This window comes from Amblyomma americanum, chromosome 8, assembly GCF_052857255.1.
Source record: "Amblyomma americanum isolate KBUSLIRL-KWMA chromosome 8, ASM5285725v1, whole genome shotgun sequence".
Classification (NCBI taxonomy): domain Eukaryota; kingdom Metazoa; phylum Arthropoda; class Arachnida; order Ixodida; family Ixodidae; genus Amblyomma; species Amblyomma americanum.
Window position 1 is genome coordinate 28,390,204 of NC_135504.1, and position 24,331 is coordinate 28,414,534.

Below are 24,331 nucleotides of genomic sequence, written 5' to 3' on the forward strand. Positions count from 1 at the left end.
CTATCGTCATTAACTTTTTCCATTCGTTTTCCGTAGCAATATTAACTGCCCTATGCGAGCGACGAAAAAAACTTTAAAAGAAACATTTCACTACGCATCGGAAGACTCGACCGTTGCCTTCAATATTTCCGAAACAGTATCTTATAATATTCAAAAATGTTTGACATGTTATAAACAAGGAACCGATCGAAACCCGACAGTGAATATTTTGTTTCCACGAGTTGTAAAACCTATAGACTTAATGTCACTAATGCTTGAAAACTACAAGCGACTGTGCAGGCTTCCACCTGTTTCGGCGCATTGCCAGAATCTTAATGAATGGAACCTGAGTTCAGTTACACCGTAAGCCTCTGTGGATCATTCCTGCCCGGCCTCAATGACGGCGCCTCGCTTCGGCTATGATGAGCGGGCCTATCACCATGCAAGCGGCGCCTGCATGCATCAGAACAGTCTCCCCCATTGTTTTCGTGCACAGCTTGAGCGCACAGCGCAGCAAATTACATCAGCACCCTGCTTACCCTGCGAGCTGCATTGGGCGAGCTTCGGCACACTCCCATTCGAGTCTCCCAAAGGTACAGCTCTAGAGAAGCTCGCTGACCCAACCCCTTGGACCGCGCATCACTGCTGCTGCGAGATGGCGTTCTCAGTATCTCCCCTCCGAGAGCTCAGTGTCGAGCAACTGGAAGTCATCGTTGGTGAAAGGAACAAGACTGGCATGCACGTATATTACACGGTATGTTGACACCTTCGGTGGTTTCTGGACAGATTGTCCAATGCGTGATACTCTCTGAGCGGTTGATTTGGACGCTTTAAGAGGCAGTTTAGTCACCAGTGCGTTCTTAGAAAAATTGACGACGGTTTAGCATTGCTAGCCACAAAATATTGTGCGAAAGCAGGTTCTTGGATAGGTGGTTACCAACGCCAAGTACCTGAAAGTTGTTGTTGTTAGCCTATCAAAAGATGGCACATACCCACACTGGGGGATCGGTCAAGAATCAGGTGGCTATTCACCTGAAAGTGCGACTGAAAGCGCGTTTCCTCTTCTTTTGTGACTTGAGCACAGATATGGAAGTTGATGAAGACGACGATGTGCATGTGCACAACGCGAGAGTGTGTTGCAGTTTAACGCAAGGCATTAAAATGTGAATTCACAGCTTTTTTCATTTCCTTTCTTTCACCTTTTTCATCCAAATTTGCGTCTTTTTCACAAAAATATCCGATTACTCCACTCCTTACCCATGTGTGCGTTTGCATCAACAATGTACCCTGGCCAATCCCCCACCGTGGGTACGTGCCATTCAGCCAGAGGCCATCATCAACACAAGGCGTGATAGGCTGCGGCGGTAGCATTGCACATACATGCTATCACCCCAGCAGATTACGCATTGTGTCATGCTGCGTGGCACCCTCAAGAACCAAGGTTTCAGTGATGAAGTCATTGAAGTGATGGATGTTCTCGTTAAAATGAAAGTGCATAAATTTTGACGTCATATCAACCGACACGGTTGGGGAGTTTCTTACCGCAACAGGCAATAAAGAAAGAAGGCTCGTGCAGTGGCCAGCGAAACTGATCTGTTCGTGCCCCCGCGGGTCCTAAACCCTGCCGCGGCAGTATTTATTTTATTTCCTCATGTTGGCCAGGGCCATTCGAATTCTCATTCGTTTCCCGCCATTTCAAGCATTAGATGACTAACTTCAGAGGCTTCACCTGGCATTTTCCAGGTTAGGAGGCCAATAGTGCTTTGACACTAAAATTTTGAGGTATGTCCCGACGGTGGGGAGAGCGTCACAATAAATCTCATGGAATTCACTGAGCTAGCGAACAAACAATGTTCGATGGAAAGACGGCGGAAAGGTGAAGGAAAATTAGAACATCACGTGAATTAGGTGCTTTGGGGCGCGAATAGAAAGCGTCGGGGAGCAAACAGACAGAAATAATTTTATTCGAAAAAGGACAGTCCGGAATGCTTGTGGGATCGAAGAGATTAGAGAGGTTTGTAATATTTTGTAATAGTTTGTAAAAGGAGGGTTTGTAATTTGCAATAGGATGTCTGGTTCTGTGGCGCTCAATTGCAGGACAGCCATAAGTTTGGTTTTACTGTCATTTTTTAGAGTGCTCTGTTGTTCTGCACTGCCGGCAGGTTGTGTCTGCGTGGCCTTGCATGTAACGCCGCCATGGTGGTGTTGTGGTTATGGCGTTCGGCTGCTGACCCCAAAGACGCTGGTTCGATCCCGGCCGTGGCGGTCGCATTTTGATGGAGGCGAAATGCTAGAGGCCCGTGTACTGTGCGATGTCAGTGCATCTTAAAGAACATCAGGTGGTCGAAATTTCCGGAGCCCTTCACTACGGCGTCCCTCATAGCCTGAGCCACCTTGGGACGTTAAACTCCCATAAACCAAACTTTGCATGCAACGGCATACCATGTCCTCCGTGGCCGGGCGCCGCCATACTATCGTACCGCATAAAAAAAAAGCTGGGGTGCAACCCGGCTCAGCCTAGTTTACAGAGCGTAAGCTCTATTAAGCATAGTCAGACGAGGTTGGCGGTGGTTTAACTTTTCCTCCCTCAATCCTTCGCCAATGCGCCTCGACGTTTTCGATCATAAGGATCATCAGATTCGATCAGCCGTCCACGATACATAGCCGAAACATATAATGGTTCCAGAGCACGACGACTCCTCCATTGCTGTCTGCGACCGTCAAGCAACGCTTGGCGCTTTTTTATTGTTCCATCAGATGAGCGGCGAGTCACGTGGTTCAGCGCAACTGCGAGGTGAGCGTTGAATCACGTTGTTCAACGCAATTGGCAAGGCGAGTGAACGCCGCCGGCTCCGCAACTGCGCCGAGTCGCGTGGTCTGACGTCACAGCCACACCACCGCTCCGGCGCTTGAAGGTCATTCTTCGGAGCGCTCTGACCTTGGAGTTTTGCATGGGAGGAGTAGAGCTTAAAGGGACACTGAGGAGAAATTGAAGTTGGCTTGTATCGATGGAACAGCAGCTCCTGGTCACAAAAACGGCACTCTTACTGAAAACAAAGCTCTTGTAATGTAGAAAATAGCATGAACCAAAATACAGGTGTCGCCGCCACAGGCCAATCTCGCAAGTACAAGCGTGATGACTTCCTAGGACAAGAGGCGCCACCATGGAAGAATTTTCCTTACTTCATGGAACCACGAATCTCTGAGGCTGGCAAAGGAAGGTTGCGCACCGCACCGCTAGCCGTCAGAAATCACGGAGTCTGCGTTTACGTCACGTATCACGTCACTCCGTTCTGAGACGTCATAAGAGTAGCCGTGGCGTCATAAGAGTTCCCTGAGTTTGAATCAGAGCGGCGGGAAAAACTTTTTCATCTTCGAATCCAAATTTCTTCGAAATAAATGCATCTTTCGCGCCCGGACAAGCGGCAACAAACCCATGAAATGTCGAATTATCAGATTTTGCTAACAAAATAAAAATGATAGAGTTCTCCTCAGTGTCCCTTTAAGAATCTCATTGCTGCATCAGGTCCTGCGCTGGATCATCTTGCTCTCTTACTAGGATGCGCATTAACTTGGTGTCACTTCGATTTCTGCAGGGCGGCTTCGACGCTAGGAAAAGGGCGTTCTCCTGCGTACCTCCCGGCAAAATCGAGGAACCTGGTGCCCTCACCTTCTTCATTGTTAACGAGTCGGCCTCCGGACAACCAGCGTGAGCATGATGAAGTTTTCACGATGCGTACGAGGCGACGCGTTGAGCGACGATTAATTCAGTTGGCCAGCGTCGGGAATTGGAATCGATAACGCTGATATGTCTTGACCTAAAGCTGTAGAATAGTTTACTCAGAGAGGGGGAAATAAGGTAATGAGGATGGATAGCAATAAAGGTGAAATGCTTTTGAAAGGAAGTGGAAGACTGTATGCAAAGCTCCCTAAGCATTAAGTGGCTTCCCAAACATTCTCCTCGATCCAGATCCAAGATTTCTTACACGACCTTCTTTGCGCCGGCATCACTTTATTTCCGTTGCTGAACTTAAGATTCCAAGTCCGACACCAAGTAACACTTAAGTAGCGGTGATGACTTGCTAACTAGTTGAGGTGCGTATGAACTTTTCACAAAACATTTCCTTCCTGGGATAATGGTTCGAGCAGTAACATTCTCTAGGGGATGGCCAGCAATGCTTTTGGGGTTAACAGAACTAACATAAACCATGCACCACCACCAGTTTTATGGGGTTTTCTTCAGTGAAAACTAACTACGCAATGTGAATAAGCAAGCCAGAATGAAAATTAGTCTTGCGAGCTCTAGGCTCAACAAGCAAAGCCCAAGCGCGCCTTGATTTCTCTGTGTTGCATGAGGCAACACAGCTGACAAGTAAACTGGCTGTGTTTTAGCAGTTGTAACCAAGAAAACTTTGCGCAAAACACGAGGCACACACACACACACGAGCGCAAACTTGCAATTTTTTTCCAGAAACAAAACACCGCCTTAAGAAGGTAAGAAACGCATGCGTACTGTTGCCTGAGTCACACGTGTATAGGAGCCGGTAGGCACAGAGCCGCTAGACAGTTTTCGTTAGACTTTTGTACCGAGTTCTCGTACGCAATCATGAAAAATTTACGCAGTCTACACACATGCCGTTTGAAACCCTTATTGCCCTTACATAGTCCTTATCGTGAGAGGGAAATAATAAGAATGGGGTGGAGGGCATATGGCAGGTTCTCTCAGACCATGAAAGGCACTTTACCAATATCCCTCTAGAGAACAGTGTACAACAGCCGTATCTTACCGGCACTCACCTACGGGGCAGAAACGTGGAGGGTAACGAAAGGGTTCAACTCAAGTTAAGGATAATTCAGCGAGCTATGGAAAGAAAAAATGATAGGTGTAACGTTAAGAGACCAGAAGCGGGCGGAACGGGTGAGGGAACAAACGTGGGTTAATGACATCCTAGTAGAAATCAAGAGGAAGAAATGGGCTTGGGCAGGGCATGCAATGCGAAGACTAGACAACTGCTGGTCCTTAAGAGTAAAGGACTAGGTTCCAAGAGAAGGCAAGCGTAGCAGGGGGCGGCAGAAGGTTTACGTGGGTGGATGAGATTAAGAAGTTTGCCAGGATACGGTGGCCGCAGCTGGCAAAGGACAGGGTTAATTGGACTTTGGCCTGCTGTGGGCGTAGTCAGGCTGATGATGAATAGACCATAAATGTCTTTTGCGATGGCACTCTTTGAACAAGCTCTTCTTGGGCTATTAAAGTTCATCACCATCAACCCTGTTAGCATTCGTGACGTCCTTCAGTTCATCTGAAACACTTGTTTTTTTCCTTCCCTCCACGACCACCAGGGCCTTCATCCGATTGGGCGTATATAACCATCATTATGCGAGATTCATGGAAATAACCATGTCCGCAACCCATTATGGTGCAAGGAGAGAAATAAACGGCGTGAATGCACAGTTCACTCCCTTGGTGACAACGCCCGTGAAAGGACCGCATGTGGTGCAGTACAAAAGGACTGGAGGCAGGTTGGAGGTGAGTTTGTTCCCTCTGACACCTTGCGTTGCACGCCTTGTGATCCTGGTGGCGCCCGCCTCCCATGCTGTGACAAGAAACGGCTGAAAGTCACTTACTTAATGAACTTCACGTTTCTTCTGAAGTTTCCGGTGCAGCTGCACTTTGGTGGATGCTAGTGTGCAGTTGCTCCCTTATTAATGCGAAAGCATTTCTCGCCTCATGAGTGGCGTGGACAGGACGTGTCACACCGGGCTCTGGACAGGAAGTGTGGACAGAGCGTGTCTTCATGAAATGTCGATCATTCATTAGGAGTGCAATCATGATTTGTAATGATTGATGGAAAGTTTAAATGACCGAATAAATCAAATATTTGATCTTACTTTATTATATATTTATAATGAAATAGTACAAGGAACATATATATATATATATATATATATATATATATATATATATATATATATATATATATATATATATATATCCAGCCGAAACGTCGTGAATTAAATCCTGTTATGCTTCTTCAATTTTTGGTGATTTTATATTATATTGACCAAATCAGCTGCCAGAAAACACTTTTGGTATATATATATGTATATATATATATAATGATTTTTTAAGGCATTTAATGTCGCTAATTACTCCGAGTAGTTCACGTAAGTGGTGAATTCGTAGTAATTCCTCTACAACTGAACAAACGATAAAAATCATGAAAACAATTGTCCCACAATTATTAAAGCTAATGAATTAAATATGAAATAAATAATTTTAATTAATACCAATGATTGATCACATTACTAAGTAACAGGGAGGCAGCGGAGCTCGAAATGGGTGGCTGAGTGGTTATGGTGCTCAGCTGCTGGCCCGAAAGACGCGGGTTCGATCCCGGCCGCGGCGGTCGGATTTCGATGGTGACGAAATTCCAGAGGCCCGTGTACTGTGCGATGTCAGTGCACGTTAAAAGAACCCCAGGAGGTCGAAATTTCCGGAGTCCAGAGTCCTTCACTACGGCGTCCCTCATAGCCTGAGTCGCTTGGGGATGTTAAATCCCAATAAACCAAAACAAACTAGAAATGCTTTCGCATTTGGCCCATGTAAGGAGATTTAAGCGCACCTTTAACTTTAAAGAAACCTACTCGACCTTCGGGGATTCTTTTAGACAATGGGAATTCAGTTTTAGAGCGCAAAGCTATACTATTCGAGGTACAACTCAGTTTCGCCTGGCTTTGCGCGTGTGACCGTGAAGCCCGACCAAGGTCGAACCAAGCAAACACCGCCAAGACTAACAAAGCATGTGCACGACTATGTGTCCTGCTGCGCATAGCCTGTATGATATGGTAGCAGCTAATGACCAGCAACCACGTGGCCTATGTCCACTTGACCTTGGTAACTTGACCTTTTTTACCGTGATCCTTAGAGCTGAGATTCGCAACGCGTGATGCGACCTCATGCGATGACGTATCAATGACGCCACACCAATCTTCGCTATCAATACCACCGGGTTTGCTTTCTCTCGTCTACTATAGACAGCCGGGTTGAATCTCAGCCATTCCCCTTGTACTGGTGCGCAGGGCACATAGCCCTATTGCAATAACCAGCGTCTCTTCATAAGAAACCAATACGTTTTTAGAGCTGGTTTTGGCTGAGTACACTGGCGGTCGACGAAATTCACTGGCGCTGCAGGATGGAAACTGTGGGGTTTTAATAGCAGGGGATAAATACGTTCTCCCCCCCCCCCCCCCTTAATCGCGGCTGACTCAGTTCAAAACTGCCCGGACCCCACCACATGATCGCGTATACTACCGTGCGCGCGCCGACCACGGCGGGCCTTGCTCTGATGAGAACAAAGGAATGACACTCTGGCTGACACACACAGGCCTTTATTGCTACAACAACAATAACGCCAGCTAGCAACAAAATACGCAAGAAATTGGGGTCGTCCGTCTTACCAGCAAGGTTACAAGCGAATGTTTGCCCACTCTAGGGCAGGGGATACTCCGCGGCCCGACGGGACGAGATGTGGGAGAACGTCCTCCCCACGAGGCCTCCCCCCGCTGGAAGAGAGCGGAGCGCTGCCGTGACACGTCCGCAAGCAACGATGTGCCCCAGCCGAACAAGCTGCGCTCTGCCGCGCGCGCAGCAATCACGCCGTCTGTGGCGCTCGTGTCGCCCTCTCTTGTTAGTTGAGGTAACTAACCAGGGAGAGAGACCTGGCGCGCCCCTCATCGAGGCGATGCTGTTGCTGCAGGGTGCATCGCGGGAAAGCAAACAAAGGGGACGGCGGAGCAGGTCCCCACAAAAGTCACTGTTTGCGCTGGTAGGATGGCGGAAAACGCTGGAATATGCTTTGCCACTGGTATACCCTTGAAGGCACTGGAACCAGCCCCAGGCTCGTTATGACCGCGCTGGTCCCAGTGTCATTTTGGAAATAGCCGCCAGTCTGGAAACTGGGAGCCTAGACATGGGGCAAATGAAAACTATTGTGCTAGTAAGCGCCGTTTTCTTGGGTCTCATTTCGCTACTGAATAGAAAATTATGGCAGTTCGTTGTTGTTTTGAACGTTTAGGTGGGCGTGTCAATCGTTCTTAAGCCAGCGTGATGGACTAACGCTGGCCTTCATACCAGCTCTTGGCGAGAAACTTGCAACGTCATATTCTGGGTATTTAAGTTTCGACCACTGCCATTTTAGCCTCATTGTGAACAAGGAACCCGTACGGGTTCCGAAACTTCGTTTTAATGAAAGCAGCTGCGCCGACAGTATAGAGCTGAAAGCGGAAACCATGCTGCCGGGTTCGTTCAAATCCTTTCAAACACAGTGCGCTACGTCAAATAAATTAAAACTTCCAGAAACCACGGAGAAATTTGACTTGGCAAGTCATATTTACAACGTTATTAATATTGGCGATTTCAGTGGTGTTTCGAATTAGCGACCATATAGTGTCCAGTTATCCGAAATCAATTTTCGTTCAGCATCCTGTATCGGTATCGGAAAAAAAAACCGTTTTAGAGCGAAAGCTCAAGTGTTTCCGTTCTTCAAGGTCATGTCGGTATGCAAAACGACCGTGGGAGGCATCGGAGCGCAAAATAAAAATAGTAATAATAATTTAAAGCAACAATAAAATGAAATATTAAAATGAATAAAATAAGAGAAAAAGAACAGAAAATAAAAATAAGAAACAAAATAAAAGGTAAAGTGAATAAAATCAAAACATCATGGGTAAAAGTAAATAATTGCAAAAGGAAATGTGTAAAGAATTGCAGAATAGCAGCTTTTCCTCAGCATTAAGGTTCGGCAGAATTGCGACGAACGTGCGTCAGTTTTATTTAGGGTATCGGGTATCACTATCGTAGATACTTTTTTCTAGCATCATGCCTAGCCCTGGCTGCTGCCCGGTACTTTTGCCTTTTCAGATACATTTGGACCGCCAATTATTCGTTGATAGGGACGCCCTGCAATCGGCACATGACCTCGACAACCTTGTCGTGTTTTATACAGACCAAGGCTCCGGACAGTTGTCACCATTCGTGTTCCATGAGGCTCACTGGACCGTGGCAGACGTGCGTCGAGCAGTCGACGTGAGTACACGGGTGTGGGGTTTGTGGGTATTTTATTGCAAGCGAGCAAGAAACAAATGCACTCCTTCCGTATTGGGACATAAAGAGGCTGACTGTGTGAAGTTGAACGAACAGTTTTCTGTGAAAAATGAAAAAAAAGTGGGCTTAGCTGGCGATCTTCTTTGGGGCTGTATGAGGAGCGAAGGTGTGGTGGGTTACTCACAGTGAGGGTTCAATAAGGGTAAGTTGCATTGAGGGTGCACTATGTAGGAGTCCTTGACATACCCCCTTAGCCGTAGCTTGTGTTTTGGGGGTGCACTGTGTAGGAGTCCTTGACAAACCATCTCAGCCGTGCTTGTGTTTGGGGGTGCACTGTGTAGGAGTCCTTGACATACCACCTCAGCCATAGCTTGTGTTTTTGAAGTGCACTGTGTAGGAGTCCTTGACATACCACCTCAGCCGTAGCTTGTGTTTTGGGGGTGCACTGTGTAGGAGTCCTTGACATACCACCTCAGCCGTAGCTTGTGTTTTGGGGGTGCACTGTGTAGGAGTCCTTGACATACCACCTCAGCCGTAGCTTGTGTTTTGGGGGTGCACTGTGTAGGAGTCCTTGACATACCACCTCAGCCATAGCTTGTGCATTTCTTGCCTTATGAGTGGCGTGGACAGGATGTGTCCACCACGGGACGTCGACAGAGCGTGTCCTCATGAACTGTCGATCATCCATCAAGAGTGTAGTTATGATTTGTAATGATTAATAATGAGTAAATGGAAAGTTTCAAAAAGCCAAATTTCCAAATAAGGTAAATGATTAAATAATAAGACAATTAATTTCGTTAATAACTCCTAGTGATTCACGAAATTGGGGAATTACTAGTAATTACCCCAGGACTGAACAATGAAACTAGCAAGGAAAAAGTAAAAACTATCAAAATCAATTAATTAGTTAAATATGATAATCGAACGAATTAAATGCTAACATCAATAGTAAATATAAATTAAAGGGGCTTTCAAAGGGGCTTTCAATAATGTTGCGGTATGCCTAGGATGTTAAAGAACGCCGCTCCGCAAATGTTCTACAGCAAGAATTTTTTGTAGTGCGTTTTGTGGGAACTGTGTTATCCCTTCGAAAGGGCCAGTACCGCCTCGGCGAGGGCGCGCGCCATGTTTGTGCCCACTCCCTGTCCCGCTTTCGTAAGTTGTACGCGCGGCGGCCTGTTTCCCGCTGACTGCAATTTTTATTGGCCGCAAGATGGGGAAGAAGTGCCGAGGTAAGCCACCTTACCGGGGTGTTGCGTGCCTGCGTGCACAAATCACTACCGAAATGGCTAGAGAATGCATTTCCAAGAGATCCGAAAAGAAGAAAGAAATAATGGTGGACTGTGAAGGTGAAACTTGACAAGCGACTACATGGCGAACACAAGCAGCCATGCTGTCGATGATTGCAGTATCTCGTCGATTTTGTAACACATGGCAAGCGCAAGCTAGCTGAGCCAGACCTGTATGAAATCGAAGACTCCGAGATACTCTTAACGGAAGAGCTGACATCTACGGAATGCAGCATCCTGTTTCACATTAACGGATTCCTCGTGAGAGTCATTATCAACCCATACAAAAAAGTCCTATGGGCGTCTATGGAAAAAGCTATGTCCGTCTATGGCCTTTTATGAACGTCTATAAGCACCCATAGAGGTGCTTATTTACAGCTATTGAAAAATCTATGCCACTAAAGCTATAGCTTGGGAACCATACAATTGTCTTAAGCTCTCTATAGAAAAATATATCAGCCTGTATAGACAGCTATAGACAGAAATAGGAAAGGTCTATAGCTATTTGGGCCAAAATTCTATAGCCAGCCATAGGACATTTTTGTATGGGAAAGAGATAAAGAGTTTGGAGCAGTGCAAAGCTGCTCTGTTAGGTTCGACAGACAGTCAGCGTTCATACTTGACAAGGCTAAAGGAATACATCCGGGACGGCGACAACCATGATTACCCCATTGCTCAAGAAATGAGTATGCTGAAGCCATGCGAAGAACTTTTCAAGGGGATCACGGAATCGACCAAAAGCCTCCTTATTGTACAATTTCCATTGCAGGATGTTGTATCTTAATTGAGTAAAATGGTAAGGTTCAACGTGAAGGCTTACCAAGTACACGTTCAAGAAGCTTCTCATCTCCAACTATGCCCGAATGAGGTTACGCATTCACCTGCGTCGGCTTGAAAAAAAGAAGTCAACGGCCGCGGAAGCAAAACGTGCGCTGGAGTCAACTTACAATGAACTACAATTTTGACAGTGTGCATAAGCTCGTGCTTACTTTATGTAACTTTTCTCTAGAGCAATTACGTGTTTTCGCATATTGTGTCGTGGAGTCGCAAAGCTTTTTATGACTGCACTATAGTTTTTGTGCATTCGTGCAGTGATTTCCACATAAGTGGTTTACTGAAATGGAAGAATAAAAATTCAATTAACGCCACGAGAACTTTTTGCCAATGTGAGCAAAAAGGCTGTAATTTTTCGTTTGGTTGGAGAGTTTTTAACATCTGCGCTTCCAGCAAAGTTTTTTCACAGGTCACGAAAATACTGTTCAACGTCGTCCCGCTGCAGTGGCTCAGTGGATAAGGCGCTCGAGTACTAAACCGGAGTACCCGGGTTCGAACCCGACTGCGGCGGCAATATTTCAATGGAGGCAAAACCCAAAATGCGCGGCTGTGTGCTGCGATGTCGGCAAACGTTATATATCCCCAAGTGGTCGAAATTATTCTGAATCCCTTCACTACGGCACTTTTCTCTCTCCCTACTCTTCTGCTTCGCCCACGGCGCGCTTGAGGTGTCCTCCTAAAAGAGAGTGACAGTTACTGCGTCTTTCGTTTCCTGTATAACCACCATATTTATTTTTAAGACCCGATATAGTACCGACTTTAAATGAACACGTTTTGCAAAACACGGTATAGTATTGCATGTCGAAGATACATTCCAACTACCACAATTTCGCATCGTTTCTGTGTGCGCGCTCCCAAATAATAGCTGCGTTATAATAGGCAGCCACAGAGGTCCTTGACTTCGCCAAAAGTATGACACTATCATTTGAGTAATGCGCCTTCTATTTATATGGATACGTGTCGCTCGGTGAGCAGAACTGCTTACTTCAAGGAAGCGCGTACGACTCCAGTGCGCGCTCCCGAAGCTCGATGAAAGCAGTGGGCACAAATATGTCAGACGCCGTAGCAGACGACGCGGTTGTCTCCACCCTCCACGGAGCGGCCGAGGGGACTGCGCGCATTGAGGCGCATCGAAGAGATGCCGGAATAATGAAACAGGGCTTTGTGGGGTACAACGGTTATGAAGTACTGAGAGGTATTTGGAAAGAATAATGAGATGTGTTTGGAAAGGAATAATGGTGCCGGAGCTCACTTTCGGGAATGCGGTACTATACTTAAGGGCAGAAGTTCAGTCGAGATTAGAAGTAACTCAGAGAGCTGTTGGAAGATTAGCACTAGGTGCCCACGGGAAAACCACAAACAAGGCAGTACAGGGGGATATGTGCTGGGCATCGTTCGAAGCACGGGAAGCTCAGAGTAAAATACTGTACGAAGAGCGCCTGAGGAAATTGGACGATAACAGGTGGGCAGCTAAGGTATTTAAATACCTGTACAGAAAGAGCGTCGATACACAGTGACGGAAACGAACTAGAAATCTGGCCAGTAACTTTGCCAGAGACGAGGAAGGAGAAAGAAAGAGCATTAAACGACAGGCTAAAAACGCGGAAGATAAAAAGTGGATAAATTCAATGGAAATAAGCATAGTGTAGAACTATATCGATACTGGAAAAGGGCAGATCAGGAAAGAAGCGTTTTATGATAACTCAAGAGGCATTGCCCTCCTCTTTTAAGCTAGGTCAGGGTATCTTAGAACGCGCAGCTACAAAAAGAAATTTAACGAAGAAGACACATGTGCTGTGTGTGGTGAATCTGTAGAAACAATGGAGCACCTCATACTAAAATGCGATGGTATCCATCCCGATGTCGATGCAGGCACAGCCACTCTTCCTGAGACCCTACACACTAAACAAATTCTCACCCTTAAAGGTGCAAATCAGCTGTCCCCAGATGAACACCCTTTTGGGTGCTAAAAAGGGTGCAGAAATCAGCACCCTTCAGGAAGGGCGCACAGCATGAAAGTTCAGAGGGCGCACATCAATCCAAGTCTTTTGCTTCATGGGTGGATCAATGTGGAGCACCCTTCCAACATACATTCGTAGATGTGTTATGGAAAAATAGTACCCTTTAATGAGGGTGCAACCATTACATTCTCTAACATTAAGTGCATCCTTCCTTAAAGGTGGTGATCTCTGCACCGTTTTTTAGCACCGAACAATTGGAAAAGGGTGTTCGTCTGGGGACAGCTGATTTACACCCTAAAGAGTGAGAAATTGTTTAGTGTGTAGGGTTTAGAGATAACAATAGCCATGTAAATAAATCTGCGGTGGAAATTAGGGAAAAGCGTTTGGAAGATTAGTGACTCAAAAGCAGACAGGTGACATAAGGTTAAAGGTGTAGGGAGACGTATTTAAAGAAAATGACGAATTTTAATAACTTACAACTCAGTTAAACAAAAAAAGAAAAAAAAAAGCTGAGCATGGCGGCAACTGCCATCACCCCGTTTCAAAGGGGGCGCTTCTACCTTCCATCCTACCTCCGCCGGCTCCACCCACTCGGCCCTTCCGCCAGCTGTCGACGCGCGAGAGAGTTTCCCGGGAGGCGGAGCTTCCGGCCGCGGCCATGGTAGCTGCGTGACGTCAGAAAGTGTTGTACGGCGAACCAATCATAGTCCACCGCCGATGACGCAACCAGTACTGCATGAGGCACTGCGCGAGGATTCGGGCGAAAGCCACGCAACGCGGGTCACCCTAAGGCGCAGAAGCGCGAATTTTTAAAAATATGTAGTAAATGATCGGCTCGCTTTCGAGGTATGGTACGCGCCGGCATGAACGCTCGTTGGCCTATACTCTACATAATGCAAGCGTATTATAACCAACCTCAAACACCCTCTTCTGGGTTCCTTTCATGGTTAATTAAGCAATAATAAAACAACTGATAATTAATATACTAATTTAAATGAATCAATAATTACTGTTTAAAATCATTAATTATATTGCTATGTTACAGAGCAGGCAACGCAACTCGAAATGCTTTCACACTTCCACACAGACTTAAGTGCACCTTTAATTTTTTTAACCTCGCCTTAATCTTTGCCATTCTCTCCTGACCAGAGTTCCAACTACCTTTCGAAGAAGGACATTGCCTTCTTTCATGATAACGTGTCCGTTCGGGTCGGAGGCTACGTTCTCTACAACGGAAAGTGGCCTGCTGGCAGACAGTACGTATGCACTACTAGTGGCGCGCCCATGACTGCGAGCATTGCGCAATTCGTGAAATGCCACATGCTCTGCGCGACAGTACGACGACCCAAACAGCAGTGTTGGCGGTAACGCGTTACAAGTAACGGCGTTACCGGTAACGCGTTACTTTTTATAGCGATAGCTACATTACGGTAGCATTTCGAGCCTTTTGCGTGGTGGCGCCGCCACCCTGTGGCTGCGCCGCCATCCTGTGGCTGCACTGCCACCCCGTGGCTGTGCCTCCACGCTGTCACGTGGTTGGTCACGTGGTGCGGAGCAGCTGCCGGCGGCGCGGCGCCGTGGCTGATCACGTGGTTCGTCACGTGGTTGATCACGTGACCAGCCACGTGGTGCGGAGCAGCTGCTGCTGCCGGCGGAGCGGCGCGCCTGCGAAACCGAGCGGCCACAGCTGTGCGCATGCGCCGTGCCAAGTGGGACGAAGATGAAGGAACGCCCAGCGAAACAGCAGCGAAAGACTGACTTTGCAATTCAACTGAGCGAGTTCCACTTGGCCAGCTGTAGCTATCGCGTCACCCCAGGTTTAACCAGAGCTAAACCACCGCAAATTTTTGGTAACTTAGTAACGTACTCGTTGCCATTTCGGAACTGTAATGGGTAACGTACTTAGGTTGACATTTTTTGGTAACGTGGGGTGAAACGTTACTAGTTGAGACCCTCTTCGCCCCCTATTGTAGAAAAAAGAAGCGCAGCGCACCTAAAGTGATGTTGTATATATACAAAATGTACAGGTGCTCTCGACCACCCTTGTTGCGGCTCGTATGCATGCCAGAAAACACCTGCTTTTGACAACGCGCCCAACTAAAGAAAAAGAGAATAGCCATAAAGCACAAAACACGTGCACGAACACGCATTCACACTGTTGCCTTCACCTACCTCCCCTTCCCAAACCACAAACACACACACACAACCTTCTAAAGAGCGGAAGCGCGCGGAGCATTTTGGAACATCACATTATTCAGAATTACCTTAAATTTGTTGAGAGTTCAGCGATGTTTTCTTTGTGAAGTTAGAATTGATGATGAAATGCCATTTTGTGCTTAATGGCTTCACCATGTGCCACAGAGTTAGAAGCCATGACATGTAACTCTACAGGCAACTTTAAGCCACTGTAACATTGCTAAGCTCCTTCACATTTGTGCAAAGTATTCTCGTTAAATCAGGATTTCGCGTAACATCTTGTTTGGGCTAGAAGTTTTATGTGAAATGTGAGCTTTATAAAATTGTTATCGTAAGCTCTTAAGGCGAAGTCTAAATAAAATGAATGACCTTGAAGTAACGGCAAAGTAACGTGCGGTACTTTTATTCGGTAACGGTAGCGAAAACACGTTATTTTTTGGAGGTTTTGCATGACTAGGCTTAACAACTGCCACGTGTCGTTCCGCCTGCGTTTTCCTCCCTTCTCTCCAAGCAGCACCGGATATTGGCCCAATATTGGAAAGTCATGTTTTCACACTGGTCCTTTTGGATGACCAGCTTTGCCAATGTTTCCAATATAATGACGGTAACGCGTTCCTTTTTTTATTAGCGTAACGAGTAACGTATTTAGCTACTTTTTTTGGTAACGCCTACAACACTGCCAAGCAGCACAGGTCATCTGCCCAATATTGGAAACATTGGCAAAGCTGGTGATACAAAAGGACCAGCGTGAAAACATTGACTTTCCAATATTGGGCCAATATCCTCTGCTGCTTGGAGAGAGGGAGGAAAACGCAGGCGGAACGACACGTGGCAGTTGTGAAGCCTAGTCATGCAAAATTAAGGGGACACCTTATTTTGGTGGCACATTTTCTTCTTTACAATGATGCATTAGACACTACTACGCATATCGACGAAGGAAAACTCTGGAGAGGTCCTCGCCATCCGAGCTGCACGCCAGAAAGTGTGCCGGAAGTCACGCGCCTTCGCAAGGACTGGTGGGAGTCTTCGGCAGTCGGCGCAGCTAATGGTAACGCTGGGCGCAGCGGCGTCCTCTGCTGCTTTGTCTGTGGCGCATGCGCAGGCGTGCTGAGACGGCGGCCAAGTATAGAGAGGGCGCAGGGGGGAGCCGGTTTCAAATAATGTGACGTAACCGCCTCTCCGGAGTTCTTTCCTTCCTCAATGACTACGCATGAATCACAACGTGGCATTCGCTATACGGCCGCTAAATAATTTAGAGTCGAATTTTTCTGTCATGCTGTTTCGGTTTCGGTTTCAACAGCCGAATGATGCCTCTGACGTCAAATTGAGTGATGCCTCTGACGTCAAATTGTGCCCCCCGCCGCGGTGGCTCAGTGGTTAGGGCGCTCGACTACTGATCCGGAGTTCCCGAGTTCGAACCCGACCGCGGCGGCTGCGTTTTTATGGAGGAAAAACGCTAAGGCGCCCGTGTGTTGTGCGATGTCAGTGCACGTTAAAGATCCCCAGGGGGTCGAAATTATTCCGGAGCCCTCCACTACGGCACCTCTTCTTCCTTTCTTCTTTCACTCCCTCCTTTATCCCTTCCCTTACGGCGCGGTTCAGGTGTCCAACGCTATATGAGACAGATACTGCGCCATTTCCTTTCCCCCAAAACCAATTAAAAAAAATTGTGCTTATAGGTCCTGCAAGGCATGAAATAACTGCAATACAATCGGCGCTTCTACATTTGTTGCCATTCCGTCCCTTAAGACAAGTTGGCTTTAACACTGTATTGAATGAGAACGACAAAGCAGCTATAATATCGATGTTTTTTCATGCCTCACGTCACCCGTAAGCACACGTTGACGTCGCAGTCATCCTTCGGCTGTTGAAATCGAAACAGCACGAGGAAGAAATTCTATTATATATTATTTAGCGGTGCTAGCAGAATACCACTTGTTGATCAATGTATAATAGTGTCTTACGCATCATTACAAAGAAGAAAAAATGCACCCAAAAGTTACCCGCCGCGGTTGCTCAGTGGTTTGGGCGCTCGGCTACTGATCCCCAGTACCCGGGTTTGAACCCAACCGCGGCGGCAGCGTTTCGATGGAGGCGAAACGGAAATGCGCCCGTGTGCTGTGCGATGTCAGTGCACGTTAAAGATCCCCAGGCAACCGAAATTATTCCTGAGCCTTCTACTACGGCACCTCTTTCTTCCTCTATTCTCTCCGTCCCTCCTTCATCCCTTCCCTTACGGCGCGGTTCAGGTGTCCACCGAGATGTGAGAAAAATACTGCGCCATTTCCTATCCCCCAAAACCAATTTTCATTTCCAAAAGTTAGAAGTTAGAGCGCATTGCTATAGCGGTATGTTTAGAATCTATAACGCACGGATGTTAGCTGATGAAGATACGACATCCAGAGCAGAGTGCGAGAGACTAGCAGCGGGATGTTCAGCTACTGCAATGCAAAGTTTTCTTGGTCAACAAACAGCAGTGCGCAATGCAGGTCTTACACTGTTCGCGGCTGAATGTAAAAAAGCTCTACTGAATACCTGCAGTGTTTGTGTGGGGTTTCTTTAGGGAGCGGGCAAGCCGAACCAACCTTGCTCGGCGGATCGCCCATGGAGGTTGTGGTTTATTGTCGTTGTTTTTGTTGCCTCTGAAGTGAGTGCACATACCCACGGTGGGGGATTGGCCAGGGTGCATTTGTTTGTCGAATACTTTGTCAACCACTTCCTTTTCTTTAAGGACGCTGGAGACCTGTCTTTAGGTTCTGTAGTCAGCTGAGACTGGACAGAGTTTTGCCTGCATATTTCATGACATAACACTGTACTCAAGAAGCAATTAGTGGATATTTGCAGGAACTTGTGCAGTCTTGTCATTTTCTGCATAGATAGTTTCTTTCAGATTGTCTCAGTACAATGACCGGGAAAAATCTGTTCAAAGTTTTTTTGTGAATCACTCTTCCTAACACCATTGTACAGGTAAGTGTACGGTGCACGTGTGAGGCAAGATATTTTAAAGAGTGTTGAGAAAAATTTCTCCTGCAGCCAAAACGCTTTCTTTTAAAGCGATAGCGTTAAAAACCCCGCTACCCAGAACATCCGGCGTCGGCATTGGCGTTGTGAGTGGTCAATAGAGTGGTGTACGTAGGGTGTCCCAGGCAGCCAACCCCGGAGAAGCAACTTAGGTGGGCAGCTTAGGTAACGTGACCTTGCTGTGCACCACACTATGTCCACCGGATAGTGAGCAAAGTGCCCACCGTGGCAGGTAGCAGTTAAATTAATGATTGGTCGGTCGGGAAGGGCAACCTAAACCGCACAAACCCGACAGATGGCAGCACCTGCCATCGCAGGGCAGTGGAGCACCGCTTCACCGCTGCACCACTAGGGGAAGAAGGACTCCCAGTGATCTATGAATGTAAAGTAGAGAATGAACTAGTGTGCATATATGAGTATTAATACATTAACTCTATCGCGTCATACCCTTAAGACGAAGCTTATATAAGTATCCTCTCCAGTTTTTTGTTTACACCGCGGCTCTTCTCCCATAAAAACGTGGCTGCAGGAGAACGGATTATTTGTGCTGTGGGGAGTCTTTCTGCGTAAAAAGGATGAAATGATTGAGCATGTTTTCTTTGACCGCTGGGAGGCAGTTTTTTTTTTGTGACGTTGTCCAAAGGACTTTTAAGAAGGGTTTTCGCTTCAGCCCTGTGGCATTAGATACCTCCAGATTGAAAATGAGATTGGCGGGCCTTACGATTTTGTCATGGCTTTGGGAGATGCCTTTGCCCTGCAGCGGGCATAGTCAGGCTGGTGGTAATGATGATGGTGATGACTATATGACGGAGCAGGATGGCGGTGCGTCGCGCAGACCTTGACGTACGGACAGTTAGAGAGTATTAAAAAAACAATTGCAAGATATCATGAAATAATCAGACTTCAGGGTCCGGCCCCTTACTGCCTCCCGTACATTGAAACCTTAAGCAACCATTAGAAAATTTTAGCCTCCCTACGGCAGTCACTGGTTGGCTGGTGCTTCTTGTGCGCATATTGTATGATCCGATCGAGTTGGCGATAAAGGGAATTAAAAAATGGCGGTGGTTTAGCTCTGGCTAAACCTGGAGTGACGCGATAGCTACAGCTGACTGAGTGGAACTTGGTCACGTGACCAACCACGTGATCAGCCACGGCGCTGGCAGCTGCTCCGCACCACGTGACCAACAACGTGACAGCGTGGCGGCTGAAGCCTCGAAGTGCTACCGCATTATAGCTATCGCTACAAAACAAAGGAGCGGCAGGGGCGTAGTCGTCTATTGCAGCGACTAGCAAAGCTGATCTGTTCGCGCTGTCGCGGATTGGTATCCCCCTCATGGCCATAAAGACATTTATTGATTGGTTTATTTTATTACGTCACCTGCCAATGTGACACTATAGACGCCCCTGATATGCTTGCCCTCTCCGGCAGCGATATCCATACTGTCGCAGCCTCCTAGCTCCTCTTGTGGTGGTGGATTTATAAATTAGGCGGTGCGACTTTATAGAAGTGGTCTATAGGTAGTCTGCATACGTATTATAGACTATATTGCCTTCCTATAGATATTTATTTTGTCTATTCATAGTCTATAGACGTTATATAACAAAAGTCTACTAAAAGTGTATGGCCATAAATCTATAGATTGTCTATAGACTGTCTTTAGGATTGTTATTGCCTATTGTCTACTCTTAAAGATTTGTCTAGAGGCAGTCTATAGATTTTGTAGACAAAAGTCTGCAGCTGTCGCGGTGGCTCAGTGGTTATGGCGCTCTGCTGCTTACCAGAAAGACGCGAGTTCGATCCCGGCCGCGGCCATCGAATTTCTATGGAGGCGAAAATCCAGGCTAGGTTGGTGAACATCTATGCATAGTAGCGTATCGTGTAGGCTAGATCGATGAACATCTATGCATAGAAGCATATCGTGTAGGGTAGATCAGTGAATACCGATGCATAGTAGAGTATCGGATAGGTTTCGTAGTAGGTTGTCAGTAGACACAGTGTGGACAAGACGGGTACAGGGAACGAAAGGACACAACGCAAACGAGCGCGCGAAGAATGCGATGTGCTTCATGATTACCTACCAAGAACCCCCCCCCCCCCCATGTTTAACGATAATCAACCTGATTTCTCCTTCGCGCGAACCTTCATGTTCTGTCCTTTCCTTTGTGTCTTGTCGCGCACCGCAACTCATTTAGACGTTTTTAGTCGGAAAGTGTCTGCGAAAATCAAATTGTTCTAACAAAGTATCATGTACCTTGTTCTGCGAAGTTTGGAACGCTTAACTCGCGTGGCGCGGCGATAACTGTCTAGAAATCGCTTCGCGGATTTCTGCAGAGGACGGTTTTAAACGTCCTCTTCTTCCTGTATATCGGTGTACCGAGCCAATCCGCCGACCGTATCCCGGCATTCTGTGGCTGCGTCAGATAGCACGATGAGCTCATCGGGCTTAACTCTTCTCTGCAGGATCACATTATGGGTTGGGGTAACTTCAGTCCAGTCCTTGAGCCCAAGTGCGACGGAGCAGGCCATGGTGCTGTTGAAGATGTACAGGGGCGGCTTCATTTACTCCCACGTCAGTGAGGTGGCCACCGCGACGATAAACACGCAGTACACGTCATTTAAACTCAACGAACTCTTCATCACGTTCCCCGAAGTGCTGACGGAGTACAAAGTGGTGAGTACGCTCTCAGATAACAACGGCCCGACGCTGAAGGACCTTGAAGAACCGCCTAATGCCGGGGCCGGTTGAAGATGTCCTGTCAAGCGTGCCTAAAGTCCGCGGAGGCCGGGATCGGCCTTTATTTTCTTGCAGCAGCCGTATAACCGGCAGGCTCGTACTGTCGCGACTACGGGCACGCACACACTTGGGTGCCCCAATGGGCAACCGCGGAGGCGAGCGGACATCCGGCACCCTAGTGGATGGATAGATAGAAGATAGGAGTGTCTTCCTTGAAGCGGGGTGGTGGCAGTTGCGGTCATGTTGGACTTTTTCTTTTCCTTATATTTCTTTAATTCGATGTTCACAGTCTATAAATTCGCGATCGCGCTGGGAACAACCGAGAGAGGAGGGATACAGAGGGAGAGAGCAGCAAGGAAATTAATCCAGATGAGTGAGCTGGGATGGATGGACGGATGGATGGATAAGGCTGAACCCTTTAAATCGGGTGGTGGTTCAAGCCACCAAGCCATGAATTGTGAAATTTTACTCTTGTCTTGATTTTAGCCACCAGTCAGATAACCTTCACTTGGTTACTTCTACCCGCCTATAATTACTTTTCCTTCACTGTCTTTAAACTGCAATGCATTGAATAAATCAACCCCGCTGCGTTCCCATGCAGGGTGAAGCCCTTTACAGAAGCAGAAGCAGCGCGCACTGCGGTTGTTTCGCGAAACACTGAGCGAGGACAGTTGGAGAGCTTATTTAGGGTGAAATTCTCGCTAAATAAGTCTTTGACCCCACGTTGAGTATAAGAACAATACCTTGCGCCATGGCGCTCTTTGGCCACAGATGCACTTGCGCCATAAAAATCCATTGTCGTCAATTATTTCAATGCGTCGTTTCAAGCACATAAAGCACCTGTGTGTATCAACCAGAAGTTTCGGGGTTCTGTAGTTTATTCCAGTCGGGATTGGAAGAGGCACTGTCCTGCTGGGATACATTATTCGCAGCTTAGACTCCCTAGCTGTTTCACAGAGATGGAGGACCTATCGGAAGAGTAACCTGGTTGTTTTCAATTTCAGGTAACCGGAGAAACATTTTACTAGCCAATCAGGCGCAGGAGCAGAAGGCGTCCGGCTCAGTTACTCCCACGACACGGCGGAGTCGCACGCCACGGTTACCACGAACCGGTACACTGGCTGTGTTGCCAATGTGACGAGGGCGTCTCGGTTTCTCCTGCACATTATCAGTAAACGAATACCTACCTATTCACGCTGTTGCCAGTTGCCCAGCCATCGCTGTGAGCAACTAAATCACTTTGCACTCAGAAAGGTGTGCTGTGAACGGATTTGTCGCCAATAAAGCCATCGATTATGATTTCTGGGAACTGTCCCTGGCTGGTTTTTAATGCTATATTAGTGTTGCTGAGACGTTTGACTCAAACTTAATTTTTATCGCGTACGCTTTAGATAGTAATGTACTTTTTTCCAGCTCGAAGGAACGAAGCGTAACCAAAATGTGATTTATATGGTTGGCCCCATTCGAATTTTATCAAGATTGATCCAGTTCGAACATGAGGAACTGGTCGTAGTGCAAAACTCAAGGCAGTTTACCTACAGTGCATTGTTAAATATGGTGAGTAAAAATGCAACCAGTAAATTAAAGCAAAGTTCCTGAGGTTTCATATTCCTGCCATTTAGGTTGAGACATAGATGCAGAAAAAATATAGAGGAAACTAGCTGCCGCGACAGGCGCGTTATCTCATCGCCGACCTTCACTTCCAAGGACTCTTTAGCGCCGCCTTAATGGTATGACGTAATAGCGTTAATGGCTGTCTTGAGCGGGCTGGGGAACTCTGCATATTATTTCGCAGACAAGCACACTGTCGGACAAGGCAGGCAAGGCCTCTCTTTAACCAAGTCAAACGAACATGCATCGAGGGCTTACGGATAGCGTGTCTGACACTCAGCTCACAGGTTCGATTCCTTTCTAGTTACCTCAATTTTCTTTTCTGGGCAATAAAATTAATTTATATTCTATGTTTTATTGACGATTGAGTCATGCTATGATCACAATTTATCTGGTGTTTGGACCACTTTTCAATTCCGCAGCTCTATTGTGACGTGAGAAACTTGTTGACCAATCCCGATTTTCTCGACACACCATCGCCAACTACGACGTGGGGTTCTCCGCCGAACGGAACCCCTCTAACACAATCTCGCTAAATTCTGAGCTGCATATAAACCATATGCTGTTCGCTGCAAATATTAAGTGTTCTAAGTTATGTAGACAAACAATGACTAAGCTGAAATTAGAAAAATAACTGTGCGCCCCAGTAGTAACATTGCGTGCCTGTCCCGTATGCGACGTGCTCTCCGACGCTCCAGAGTGAAACACGGATCCATATCGACTTTTGCTGCTTTTTTTTCTCCTTTAGCCGACTGCAACTTCAAGAACAAAAGAGGATACATTGTCGACGTGCAACAATGATGCGTGGCTACTTGCTATATGTTTCTTAGCATTTGTGAAACACCCTTGCTTGAGCGTGCCATCTATTGTAAATGAGTGTAAGCGGACATAGTGAGGAGTTTAGACAAAATTGAGAATCTATTCCCTAAACATTCAGTCAATACAAATGTGTACCACAGTTAGTTACAACGAGGTTATATTTTCCGTGTGTGCAATGACCTATTTTTTAACACGATAGCGTTAAAGGCGCCGTTACGTAGAAGTCCGGTGTTGGCGGCGTCGGCGTTGTGAGCGAAAAATAGGGTAGCGTAAGGTGGCCCATGTGGCCAACCCCCTGAAGAACACACCTATGTGGGCCATCTAGGTCACGTGACCTTGTGGCGTCATCACAACCTGCCCACCGGATTGTGGGCAAACTGCCGTTTTTTCAGGGTCCCGTTCGTCGACCTCTATCTGCCAGTACCCACTCTTTAAGTCAATTGAGGAGAAGTACTGGACGCGACGAAGTCTTTCGAGCGAGTAGGCGATACGGGCTAGCGGGTAGACGTCTTTTTTAGTGATGCTGTTCAGATTTCGATAAACAACACAGAAGCGGAAGTTGCAATTCTTTTTCTTCACCAGCACAACAGGTGACGACCACGTGTAACTTGAAGGTTGAATGATTCCATCAGAAAGCATCTCCTTCACCTGCGTTTGGATCGCGTCGCGTTCCGTCGATGAGATACGGTACGGCTGCTGGCGGATAGGGCGGGCATCGTCGGGCGTAATATGCGGTGCTTCAGAAGACCCGTTTGCCGTACTTTCGACGAAGACGCGAAACAG

The 24,331-nt window shown here is 47.0% G+C and overlaps 1 protein-coding gene across 1 annotated transcript; it reads left to right on the forward strand.

Moving 5' to 3' along the window:
* Positions 1–539: 539 nt before the first annotated feature.
* On the forward strand, positions 540–22,436 carry LOC144101217 (uncharacterized). The gene is made up of 7 exons (XM_077634289.1): positions 540–733; positions 3,576–3,688; positions 5,320–5,506; positions 8,900–9,064; positions 14,316–14,422; positions 20,845–21,055; positions 22,123–22,436. The coding sequence occupies exons 1-7, from the start codon at positions 635–637 to the stop codon at positions 22,144–22,146; spliced, it is 906 nt and encodes a 301-aa protein (XP_077490415.1). The 5' UTR covers positions 540–634; the 3' UTR covers positions 22,147–22,436.
* Positions 22,437–24,331: the final 1,895 nt, after the last annotated feature.

Bases quoted from the DNA above. Each gene is read 5' to 3' on its own strand.
- LOC144101217 (XM_077634289.1), top strand. From the start codon at position 635: ATGGCGTTCTCAGTATCTCCCCTCCGAGAGCTCAGTGTCGAGCAACTG. The intron at 3,689-5,319 runs GTGAGCATGATG...CACGACCACCAG, and splicing joins TCGGCCTCCGGACAACCAGC to GGCCTTCATCCGATTGGGCG. The intron at 14,423-20,844 runs GTACGTATGCAC...TCTTCTCTGCAG, and splicing joins AAGTGGCCTGCTGGCAGACA to GATCACATTATGGGTTGGGG.